General features: G+C 42.4%; 1 protein-coding gene across 5 annotated transcripts in view; it reads right to left on the reverse strand.

Annotated features, from left to right (window-relative positions):
- The window catches only part of vti1a (vesicle transport through interaction with t-SNAREs 1A), a 404,156-nt gene that overhangs the window by 386,504 nt on the left and 4,656 nt on the right, over window positions 1-12,996 (reverse strand). For all 5 annotated transcript variants that reach the window (XM_038821547.1, XM_038821544.1, XM_038821548.1 and 2 more), the window contains exon 2: window positions 1,791-1,849. In XM_038821547.1, the coding sequence (XP_038677475.1) occupies window positions 1,791-1,849 (59 nt within the window). The remainder of the gene's footprint in view (window positions 1-1,790; window positions 1,850-12,996) is intronic.

Consider the following 12,996-nt stretch of genomic DNA (forward strand, 5'->3'; position numbering starts at 1 on the left):
CACCAGCTTCAAAAAGTTTAGCCTAATCAGGGCCCCCCAGCTCCTAGCTATCTGGACACCAAGATATCTAAAGCTCCTCTCCGCCCTCTTCAACGGGAGCTCCCCTATCTCCCTCTCCTGTTCCCCCAGGTGCAGCACAAACAGCTCACTCTTCCCACATTGAGCATATAGCCCGAAAAGTCCCCAAACTCCCCAAGTATCCTCAACACCTCTGGCATTCCCCCCCGCCGGATCCGCGATGTACAACAGTAAATCATCCGCGTCCAGCGACAACCGGTGCTCCTTCCCCCCCCCCCCCCCCCGGCACAATCTCCTTCCAGTTCTTCGAATCCCTCAGCGCCATGGCCAGGGGTTCAATCGCTAACGCGAAAAGCAGGGGAGACAAGGGGCACCCCTGCCTCATCCCCCCGATACAGCCGAAAGTCCTCCGACCTCCTCCCATTCGTCACCAGGGTACTATACAGCAACCTCACCCAGCTAATGAATCCCTCACCAAACCCAAATCTCCTCAACACTTCCCACAGGTAGCTCCACTCCACCCTATCAAAAGCTTTCTCCGCATCCATCGATGCTACTATTTCCGCCTCCCCATCCACCGACACCATCATCATGACATTAAGGAGCCGCCGCACACTAACATTCAGCTGCCTCCCCTTCACAAACCCCGTTTGGTCCTCATGGATAACCATCGGGACCACATCTTCCACCCTCCTGGACAGTATCTTAGCCAACAACTTTGCGTCCACGTTGAGGAGCGAGATCGGCCTGTAAGACCCACACTGGAGGGGGTACTTATCCCGCTTCACGACCAGTGAGATTATTGCTCTAGACAGCATCGGGGGCAAAGCCTCGTGCGACTCCACCTTCACTGCCAGGCCTAGGAGTTCGTCCTCGCTCTCCGAGGCCTTTTGCCGTAGCTCTCGGATCTCTGCACCCTGAACCGTCTTGAGTCGGCATGGGCTTGTCCAGCGAGGCCTTAAACGGTTCCAGGATCTCAGCCTTCAACTTTCTGAAGCAGCTCCTGCTGCTCCTGCACCCACTGCTGCCACGCTGCCGGTTCCCCGCCCGCCGCCATCTTGTTTTTCCTGCCTCGCACCTTTCTCTGCTCCAAAGCCGATTTTTTGACCGCTCCGCTCCTGGTCCAGTCCATCCACCGGCAGATGAGCGTAGTGGATGTGTTCCCACAAGGGGAAAAGTCCAGCCTGCACCGCTACGGGCCTTTAAAAGAGCCCAAAAGACCAAAAATAGCAGGAGCTACCGAACGTGCGGCTAACTCCGCATCACCGCAACCAGAAGTCCACGTTTGTTGACTTCTTTGCGGGAAATTAATCATCAGCGGGGGGGGGGGTAGTTTAGATTAGAGTAGGGGGTCAATAAGGGTGAGACCTGGACGAGAGGTAAATGGCTTTTGCACTATGTTTATGGTTTTATGTATATTGTTTATTTTGTCGTCGTTACTATACCAAAAATACCTCAATAAAATGTTTATTAAGGACAAACATGTTATACTTGTTTTCAACACCAAAAATGGCTTGGCGAAATTCAACTTGCTGACATTCAACTGGAACAGAACAATCTGGATTTTGTGTTTGCATTAACATTAAAGCAAACTGCCAATATGAGAAGCAATTTAAATTCTTTAAGTGCAGTAATTTATAATTTAAATAAAATTCTGACATTCAAATTAAAGTAACAATTTTTCACTCTCTGGATTCAAATTAAAGTCACAAATCTTCACATGAAACTACACGAAACGTGCACTACTTCAGAATATCAAACACAGTTCTTACCAATTCCCGGGCTTCTTCCATCTGCTTTTCCACATTTGCAACCATAGATTTCTTGTCATCTAGAGAATAAACAAATGAACATTTCTCATCAAATTCCTAATCCAAAATGATTAATACAAGGTATTTAGACATTAATGGTTGAAATTTAACAATGACATTTGATATGTGGTGGATAGTAAATGGACAACTGTGGAATACCATTTCATCCTCACGGGGCCTCACGGTAGCATGGTGGTTAGCATCAATGCTTCACAGCTCCAGGGTCCCAGGTCCGATTCCCGGCTGGGTCACTGTCTGTGTGGAGTCTGCACGTCCTCCCCGTGTGTGCGTGGGTTTCCTCCGGGTGCTCCGGTTTCCTCCCACAGTCCAAAGATGTGCGGGTTAGGTGGATTGGCCATGCTAAATTGCCCGTAGTGTAAGGTTAATGGGGGGGGATTGTTGGGTTATGGGTATACGGGTTACGTGGGTTTAAGTGGGGTGATCATTGCTCGGCACAACATCGAGGGCCGAAGGGCCTGTTCTGTGCTGTACTGTTCTATGTTCTATCCCTTAAATTATGAATACAAGTTCTTGCTGCAAGTGAAGAGACCACCATTCACAACTGTTTTTGTATGTGCAATTTTTATATGCTCCATTTAAAAGGTAATTTATTTTGAATTTAGAACTTTTGAGCAAAGCACAGATTTCGAGGATACACGATGAGTACAATCTCAGACCATTTATTCCACATTAATTTGTTAAATCTTGAGTCAATTAAGCAGCAGCACCACAAGTTAAATTCAAGACAAATACTATATTGCACCATCATATATAATCAAAATATATCATGTAGTTAATTTAAGGTTAGAGTCATGATGTAGACTAATTTGAATTAAGGTTTTGCAGGTTGCAGAGTTCATTGATGCCTCAGCAAAACTATTTGACAGCGCCACTGTTGTTAGCAATGATGGATTTCCAATTAACAATAGAGAAAATATGTCCGTGATTGTGATCATATTGAATACACATAGGTTTTAGTTAACATAAATATTATGGGTAAGCCAAATGAGCTGGTATATCCAGTCATGTTCCCGAGGAGGTTCTGATAGTCGCTTGCTGCATTTGAAATAACCTTGTCTACATAAGGCCTAAAGGGACAATAGCCCCTTAAAGTCTTTAAAGGGACAAAAGTCAAATATTGCAGATGCTGGAAATCTGAACTAAAAACAGAAAATACTGGAAATACTCAACAGGTCAGGCAGCATCTGTGGAGACTGAAACCGAGTTAATGTTTCAGGTCAATGATATATCATCAGGACCAGAAAACGTCAGAGATATAATAGGTAGAGAGGCCAGGATTGGGAGGTAGGGTGGGGAATGAATAAAAGGGGACTGCTGTAACAGGATGGAAGGTCGGAGTGATTAAATGACAGAGGGGATGATGGTAAAAGACAACAGTAGCATGACTTGCCAGTTTTCACGCTCGATGCCCCGTCCAATGAAGGCAAGCATTCCGTATCCTTTCTTGACTACCTTGTCCACTTATGTTGCCACCTTCACACTCAGATCTCTCTGACTTTCTAAAAGTTTTACCTCACATTTGTCCGGATTAAATTCCATTTGCCATTTCTCTGCCCAAGTCGCCAACGTATCTATGTCCTGCTGTATCTTCTGACAATCCTCAACACTATCTGCCACTCCACCAACATTGGTGTCATCCACAAACTTACTAATCAGACCAGCTACATTTTCCTCTAAATCGTTTGTGTACTGCCACAAACAACAGAGGCCCAAGCACCGATCCCTGTGGACCACTAGTCACAACTTTCCATTCAGAAAAACACCCTTCTTCTACTACCCTTTGCCTTCTGTGACTGAACCAGTTCTGTGTCCATCTTACCACCACACCTCTGATCCCTTTTGACTTCACCTTTGGTACCAGTCTTCTATGAGGCACCTTGTCAAAGGCTTTACTGAAGTCCATGAAAACAACATCCACCACCCTCCCCTCATCAATTATCTTTGTCACCTCCTCAAAAAACTCAATCAAGTTAGTGAGGCACGACCGCCCCTTCACAAAACCATGCTATTGATCGCTTATGAGTCCATTTGTTTCCAAATGGGTATAAATCTTGCCCCTGAGAATTCTCTCCAATAATTTACCTACCACCGACATGAGGCTCACGGGCCTATAGTTTCTTAAACAGCGGTACCACATTAGCTATTCTCCAGTCCTCTGGGATCTCACCCAGAGCCAATGAGGATACAAAGATGTAAGTCAAGGCCCCAGCAATTTCCTCCCTTGCTTCCATCAGTATTCTGGGATAATCCCATCTGGCCCAGGAGACTGATTTACCTTAATATCTTTTAAAAGACCCAATGCCTCCTCCTTTTTGATGTTAACATGATCCAGACTGTCCGCAGTCTACCCAAGAATCAACTTCCACAAAGTCCCTTTGTTTAGTGAACACTGATACAAAGTATTCATTTAGTACCTCGCCCATTTCCTCTGGCCCACCACATAGATCATCCCCCTCCCCCACTGTCCATAAGTAGTCTAATCCTTTCCCTGGCCACACTCTTGCTTTTTACATATGAATAAAACGCTTTCGGATTCACCTTACTCCTACTTTCCAAAAGTGAGAAAATAGATAGAGGGAACCAGACCAGAATGTCCCACAAATCCCACAAAAAAGGCAAACAGGCAAACCTACGTAGGATCAATGTGAGTTCTCGTAGCAATGTCTTCTATTTGAAGGAAGTGAGTGGAGTCCAAGAAGTGGCTGTTCCATCCAAGAACAAGTACAGCCATGCCAAGAAGGGTGTTGGGAGATGAGGGATGTTGGGGCCACCAACCAACGAAATAGAGAGCTTTTAGATGTTACTGGTGAAGGACTGGAGATGTTCAGAGCTTGGATACCCAGTGTGAAAAAGGACATACGGGGCAGGAAACAGGAAGCTATTCAATGCTGTATTGAAAGAGTGGCAGGTATAGATGGGAAGACATTGGACAAGGGGAGAAAAAAAGTCAAGATAGGGAAAAAAATCAGTTCAGTTGACCAAGAACAGCCTGAAGCAATAGGTCTACCAAGGTAACCTTGTTTGAGGATTCTAAGTTTTTGAGTTTTTGAGGTATAAAACTTTTTTAATTAAAATATCTAGATTTAAATGTTCACAGTGAGGTCCTCAGTTGTGCCTGACCGAACAAGGCAAGAACAACCAGTATTTATGAATGAAGCAGAATTTATTAAGCAAGGTGTTATATATACTTAATTTTTAAAAACATTAAAGGCAGCATGAGGGGTTTCTTATCCCTCAAGACCCTACGATTCTTTGAATGCTGACAGCTCAAACGATATATTTAGTCTTCCGTCTCAAAAGAAATGCTGAATTGTGTCATAGAAGAATTAAACCACAGGAGCATTGGTGAAACTGTTCAGAGGAAGGCTGAGTTTTCAACGTTTATCCCCAATCTGATTCCCTTCATCCCTTATTCAGAAATTATCCAAATTAACCCCTTTCATTGGCTAAAGGTACGGTTCACCTGGTGTCACATCTCTGTAACTGGAATCATGTAGGCTGAGACAAAAGGTCCCCCTTTAGGCCCCAGAGGTTACATTCCATTGTGAACAAATGATACATCGTCTTTAGATACAGATTGTAGCTAAACAAACCATGCTATATCCTCTTATCAATAATACAAAATGTCGGAAACTATTCACAAAAACATGCTAACCTACTCCCATAGATACTTAGAAAATTTATAACAAATTTTATTTATAATCCTTAATGGGTGGCATGATAGCACTGTGGTTAGCACTGTTGCTTCACAGCGCCAGGGATTCGGGTTCGATTCCCAGCTTGGGTCACTGTCTGTGCGGAGTCAGCATGTTCCCCCTGTGTCTGTGTGGGTTTCCTCTGGGTGCTCTTGTTCCCTCCCACAAATCCCGAAAGACGTGCTTGTTAGGCGAATTAGATATTCTGAATTCTCCCTCAGTGTACCCAAACAGGGTGACCAGGGGATTTTCACAGTAACTTTATTGCAGTTTTAATGTAAGCCTACTTGTGACACTAATAAAGATTATTATTACAAGATGTCTTCATGATACATTTGTGTTCTTTCTTACAGACCATGACCAAAAGATCAAAATAGATGATCAGCAAAAATCTAATTAAAATGCTTGGTTCTTGTTTAAAGATAAGGTATCATACTAAGTACAAGCTGCTGAGTTCAACCCTTTTAATTATTTCTTTAAAGCTGACAGAGGTCTCAAATTGCAGACAGTGTAATTAAGACAGATACAACTGTTTGAATCCAGGCTTTTTAGGTACCTTTAAGGCAATTTAGTTAATTAAGAGCAGTTTCTTAAAATGTTTTCCTGTTCATAGCCTGCCTCAACAGTTCATTTGTTTGACAAGTAGAAATTCTCACCAAAATATTTTAAAGGTGGTCAAGATAAAATCCATAAAATACGACTGCAATTCAATCTAAAACCACTAAGAATGTATTATTATAATCTTGCAGGATCTCGGGAAGGATGTAGAAGCGAGTTCTGCCAGGTTTGGGAGCGGGAAGAACTACAAGGTTCAAAGGTGCAGAAGATGAATCTCGAGAGGAGATGAGGTCAGTGGCAGTCTGGGAAATAGCTGGATGTTCAATGACAAAGTTAGGAGGAAGAGGTGTCAGAGTTCGCATTCAGCCGCCACAAAGTAGAGGCCAGTTTGCCAAATAGTGCCACCCTTCTCAGCAGGTATAATGGCAATGTCATTGCTGGACTCAAGACAACAGAGTGCTGCAAATTTAGAGGGACATAGATTAAAGTGACACAGAGAGCAGGGGTGCAATTCAGCAGGCTCGTTACAACCAACTTAGTATCGGGACAGTATCGAGAGATTTCCGACGCTCTAAATGTACAGCTCATTTAAATATATGTTCATCAGATTCACCCGGCGCCCACGACCGACTCAACGGCTGTGCCCGGGACTCAATGGCTGCACCTGGGAGACCTCGGCAGTGGCAGTTCAGTACTGAGACAGATTAAGGAGTGGAATGGAGCGGAGGAGTGAGTAAAGAAGGTTCCCATGGGGCCTCCCCAATGTTTGGGAGGGGGGGGAACGGGGACGAGATCACGGTAGGCTTCCCAATTGGTGCGCTGATCTACGAGGAGTCTTTCCTGTCCTAAGTGTGGCCTCAGCAAAGAGAATATTCCTGAGGCAAAAGAAAAAATGGCAAAGTGCTGTTGAATAGCGAGATTTTTCTCAGCGGCTCCAAGTGCGGCCAAAACTGGACATACAAATATTTTGAGTGAATCGTGCACCAGATATATTGAGACACACAATGTCATGTTAACTATACCCAATTAAAGGATCTTGAGAACATAAGAGGCGAAGGTATTCGGGTGTATTGAGAAATCTGAAGGCAATCAAAAAGATCTGCTGTGTGAAGGTAGGCTCTTAGCCAAAAAAGTGGATGCAGAACTGTACAAACTGAAGGAATCTTGTGCTGAACTCACGATTCTCTGACGTGGGAGTGTTAGGGGATGAAACTAAGCACTAATTGCCGAGGAATGGAGGGAAAGATTGAAGAAGATAGTGAAAACACAACTAAGGCTAAGTTTGGAAGGGGTGAGTGGGATCAGAGAAAAGTGAAGGAGCATTGGTATCCATGGGTAATTGAAGTATTTGGTTATTTAATCCTTTTGTAATTTAGTCTATTCTGCTTTCCATCCCATCACTGACCTGCCCTTTTGTTCACTCCAACATTTATCTCTCTTCAGGTACTGTCCCTCTATCCTTTAAATCCCTCCTCTATTTCCCTGCTTCCAAACTTGCTAAGAACCCGTTACATCTCCAGTTATGATGAAAGGTCATCAACTGTTTCGCGCTTCACAGATGCTGACAGGCATACTAAGCATTTGCAGTATTTTCAATACTTAAATAGATCACTGGAGTCCCCCAACAAGAAAGTGCATTAAAAAAAATAGAATGTGGCACCGAGAGGAATCAAACCCGCTCCCTAGCAGGTCTAAAAATTATTGCTCGTCACTAAATCCTCTACCTGCACGCCAATTGCCCCTCCTAATCACTTCCCTCCCCACTTCCCAGAAACTGCCTTGAGGGCTAAGCAAAAGCTGATGAAAGACGTGCCTTTGAGTATGCCAACTAGAAAAGAGAAGATTAGATGAAAGATGAGTTGACGATTTATGGCTAAAAACACAAACTCAAACAAGAATGAATAATAAGTTAGATCCTAACAGAGTAGTATAGCAACCAACATAACTAACAGGAGGAATGTTAGTTGCAGATTAAATGAAATGTGTAACTTTGATTGAAAAGAGAAACATTTGGAACAAATAACTTCTCATTCCAAGTGAAGCGATAAAAATAGCAAAATATAAGGAAGTTTATCTTTTCACTTGGCAAAGCAGATGCACCTAATGTGAGAACATCAAGGCCTAACATGGGAATGTGGAAAGCGAATTGGAAACTAGTGCGAAAAGGGCTAAATAATTAAAGAAGATACTCAAGAGCTGCAAAGTTCTCAGAGATAGCGGGCTGGCCAGCTACAGAGTATATGCTGGATGATAAAGCGTTCAGAAAAGACCTGAAGTGGCTGCAGGAAGGAAAACGTACGATTGCCATTTTCTATGTATCAAATAATGTGGAACCTAAAAGGTGAAGTTAATGTAAGATGGTGGAAAGCAGGAACAATAATAATAATGTTAATAATAATCATTATTGTCACAAGTTGGCTTACATTAACACTGCAATGAAGTTCCTGTGAAAATCTCAGTCGCCAAACTCCGGTGCCTGTTCGGATACATGGAGGGAGAATTCAGAATGCCCAATTCACCTAAAAGCACGTCTTTCAGGATTTGTGGGAGGAAACTAGAGCACCCAGAGGAAACCCACGTAGACTCGGGGAGAACGTGCAGACTCCGCACAGACAGTGACCCAAGCCGGGAATCGAACCTGGGACCCTGGTGCTGTGAAGCAACAGTGCTACCAACAGTACCAAGGATTGATACATCATTCCATGCTTGACCTAATAAAGATCCAGTTTCAATAAGTGGAGGGCTGATAAGTGGAGGAGACCAGAGTCCATAAGGTTTCATATTAAAACCAGTAACATGGTCTCAGCAGTGGCCAGAACGAGTGACAACTGCAGATAAAGAAACTTCACAAATAGAAGGGTCACAACTTACTTTACCCTAGCTGCTGGAGGGCAGCTTGAACGAAAGGCAGTGGAAAAAATGCTACGGGTATCCAAGGTTTTCAAATATGTAGTTGTGTATCATTTCATGTATATTTATATTTATTTATATGTATATTTATAAGATAGAGCAGGGGCTAATTCTTTTATTTATTAATAAAGTATTAAAGTTGCGAAAGCCTAGAATCTCTGGCCGAGTCCAAAATCTTACTGCACGAGCAACAATTGCTGAATATTAACTATGAATGTAGACAAAAACAGCACCAACGCCAGAGAAAACTGGTTATCGAAGAGAAGCTGATGAGGCTCCTCAATGAAAAACTGTTCAAGACAAAAAGCAAGATTGAGTGGCCTCTCGGTCTCTTCAAAAGCGTAAAATTCCATAACCTGTGACTGCTGAAGCCAATCTGGCACGACTGTTTGAAAACCAGCTGTTCCTACCAGCAAAATAGCTTAATTGTAATTTATATCAGTGCTTTAAAGACATTTTTGTGCGCCAGTTCATTGAAAATATTGTGATGCTCCTGGGGACTCCTTGTATCAGCTATCCAAAGGAAGACAATGCCATTAGTACATTGGTACACAGTAACATAGAACAGTTACAGTACAGGATGCCATTCAGCCCGCTGGGTCATGCCAGCTCTCTGCAGGAGTAATACAACTCGATGATCCTTTCTCTAAAGCCCTGCAATTTATTCTCCCTCTGGTGCATATCCAATTTCTTTTGAAAGCCGCAGCTAGATCCCATCACCCTCTCAGGCAGTGCATTCTAATCTGCAACTGCTTGCTGCATAAAAACGTTTCTCCTCATGTCACTTTATCCCCCTACATCGGATTGGACACTGTATATTGTGTAATTTATATCACAATCAATTTATAAGCTATGATTAATTAAAATTAAAGACAATATCACAGATACGGATGGAGGGAAATCGGTTTACTTCATCGATCCACTGACCCCAATTTGAAATAAGCTTTTTTTTTTTTACATTTCACTCTCAAATGAAGATTTCAATTTGACTTTATCTAAAATTTGAAGTACTACCCCAATCACCTAACTAAACATTTTCACAAATTCTGCAGCGGCAAATAATACCATCAGGGTGTAAAAGCTTGCATTCATCATTCTGAAGTCCGCACACAGGATACTTTCAATCAACTATCTCTTTGGAGGAGGAGGAGGAGGAGGAGGAAGAAGAGGACCAAACTGAGGAACTGTGCATAAGTCAGATATTATTTCATGGCTGGCCAAAAATTAATTTTGAATTTAATACAGCTTAAGCAATAATTTCAATCATTTCAGTAAATGGAAAGGACAGCTTTAGTAGCTTCAATAATAGAAATTTGATGATTTTAAAATAATTAATTGCCACTGAAATAGTCGCACGGTTCTACTGAATGAACTGTATACTTTAAGAAGCAAGAATTCATATAGTTGGGGGATTACGTAGCAAAGGAATAAGTTCAAATGAGCTACAATTTCAAGTTGCTAAATGTTCAGACCAGATGGCGGCAGAATATCCACAAATATGAGATAAAGTTCCAGGAGTTTATTTTCAGCTTGTTCGGAAGAATGCAGGATGTCAAAGACAGAAAGTCATAATGGAATTGGGCATGGGCTGAAGCACTGACAGTGAAGAACATTTGGTCAGGATGTTAGTCAACCTACATTTGGTCTTGTCAGTAAAGAAATAAAGTTATGCTAAACTTTTATAAACATAGATAATAGGAGGAGTCGGCCATTTGGCCCTTCGAGCCTGCTCCACCATTTATTAGGGTCATGGCTGATCATCCAACTCAATAGCCCCCTTCCCCCACATATCCTTTGATTTCCCTTCACCCCAAGTGCTATCTCTAACCCCTTCTTGCAAACATACAATATTTTGGCCTCAACTGCTTCCTGTGGTAGCAAATTCCACAGGTTCAGCAATCTCTGGTCGAAGAAATTTCTTCTCATCTCGGTCTTAAAAAGGTTTACCCCGTATCCTTAGACTATTACCCCTTGTTCTGGACACACCCACCATCAGCAACATCCTTCTTGCATCGACTCTGTCAAGTCCTGTTAGAATTTTATAAGTTTCTATGAGATCCCCCTCATTATTTGGAACTCCAGTGAATATAATCCTAACCGATTCAATCTCTCCTCACGCGTCAGTAATCAGTCCAGTAATCAGTCTGGTCAACTTTCTCTGCACTCCCTCTACAGCATGTGCATCCTTTCTCAGATTAGGAGACCAAAACTGCACACAATATTCTTGGTGTTGCCACACCAAGGTCCTGTACAATTGCAGCAAGAAATTCTCGTCTCAAAACAAACCGTTTGCCTTCTTTACCATTTGCTGCACGTGCATGCTTACCTTCAGCGACTGGTGTATGAGGATACCCAGGTCTCGTTGTGCATTCCCTTCTCTTAATTTATAACCATTCAGAATATTGGTAAGGACCAGGTGAAGCATCATGTTCAATTCTGAGTATATCAAACTTTAGGAAGGATGCAGAAGAGATTTACTACAATAGGGATGTGGCTCCATAGTTATGTGGCGGGACTGGAAAAGCTGGGGCTATTCTCCTTAAAAGAGAAGATTAAATTGATATTTGCTCATGGTGTTCAAAATCATGAATCGTTTCAACAGATTAGAGAAGGAGAAGCCGCTTCCAGTGACAGAAGGAGCAGTAGGCAGAGGATGATTCTATGATATGACACAGACTTAAGGTGATTGTCACAAGAATGTCACAGAAGGGACAGTCCCTAAAGATAACAAAATGTTGTGGGAAAAACTGGCGTATGGTAATAAATCATGGTGTAGATGACAGTAATGGTGTATAATTTAGTAAATACAGGCTGAAGGGGATTGCCGAAGGAATCAGAGACAATATGAGAAAACCCTTTTAAGATGACAAGTTGTCGTGATCAGGAATGCATTACCCAAGGTTTGGTGCAGAACAACCCAGAACCACCAACCCAGAAACATCTAGAACATAAACTGATTTGGTTACACTTTCAAAATAGAATTGAATAAATATTTGAAGGTATTGGGGCTAATTGGATAGCTCCGTCAAAGAACCAACATAGGCACAATTGGCCAAACAGTGTTCGTGTGGGCTGCATCATTCTTCATTTCATGCACTCATTGTCATTTCAGTTAGTTATACTGCAGCTGAAGGTGGCCTCCATATTGTACTTTGGTTGTGCTCTCAGCTGCTTCATCCAAGCATCAAACTGTGGGAGCAATTTGTAAAAGGAAACAGGCCTGAAACAGTATGACCAACAACTTGAAGTGAAACCTACCCATCGAGATTCACTTGCAGAATTTGGAGCTGAAAGTCAACGCTGGTTTATGTTATAACGTACACTACCTGCAAAAGTCATCATGCATACATCTCAAGAATCCAAAAACCAAGGGGAGAATTCTTCCATTTGAAACATAAAATCATGTTCTTTGCTGATCCAACAACCCAGAACCACCAACCCAGAAACATCTAGAACATAAACTGATTTTAAGTGGTCTCTAAATTTTGCACAGGAGATTGGGGAATAAAAATACATTTTGGTCTCACAAAAGAGGGTTGTTTTAGGCCATGGATAACAGAGTGGGGAGAGGTTAAGTAAACAGCCGCTGCTTAGGAAAATGCCAGATCCAAATGAAAAGATAATAAACAAGAGTGTCCCAGAAGGGACAGTCCCTACAGATAACAAAATGTTGTGGTAAAGACTGGTGCATGGTAATAGATCATGTAGATGACAGTAATGGTGTATAATCTAGTAAATGCAGGCGTTAGTTCAACCTAGAGGGGACAGGCTAAGTCCAATTATTTCCAGGAGTAAAGAGAGGGAGACAAGTCTTTCTCACTCCCTCTCTCTCTATATAGAGGGATCCCAAGATCAATTGTAGCATCTATACACTCAGATTCTGTGTATGGCTCAGGCTCATTCTAGCTATGTGTTTGCAAACTGGCTGACCAGAAAGATGCAGCTGAATTTATAGGTTGTATGATTACTTTTCTCGAAATAGT

Source organism: Scyliorhinus canicula, chromosome 16 (assembly GCF_902713615.1).
Source record: "Scyliorhinus canicula chromosome 16, sScyCan1.1, whole genome shotgun sequence".
Lineage (NCBI taxonomy): Eukaryota > Metazoa > Chordata > Chondrichthyes > Carcharhiniformes > Scyliorhinidae > Scyliorhinus > Scyliorhinus canicula.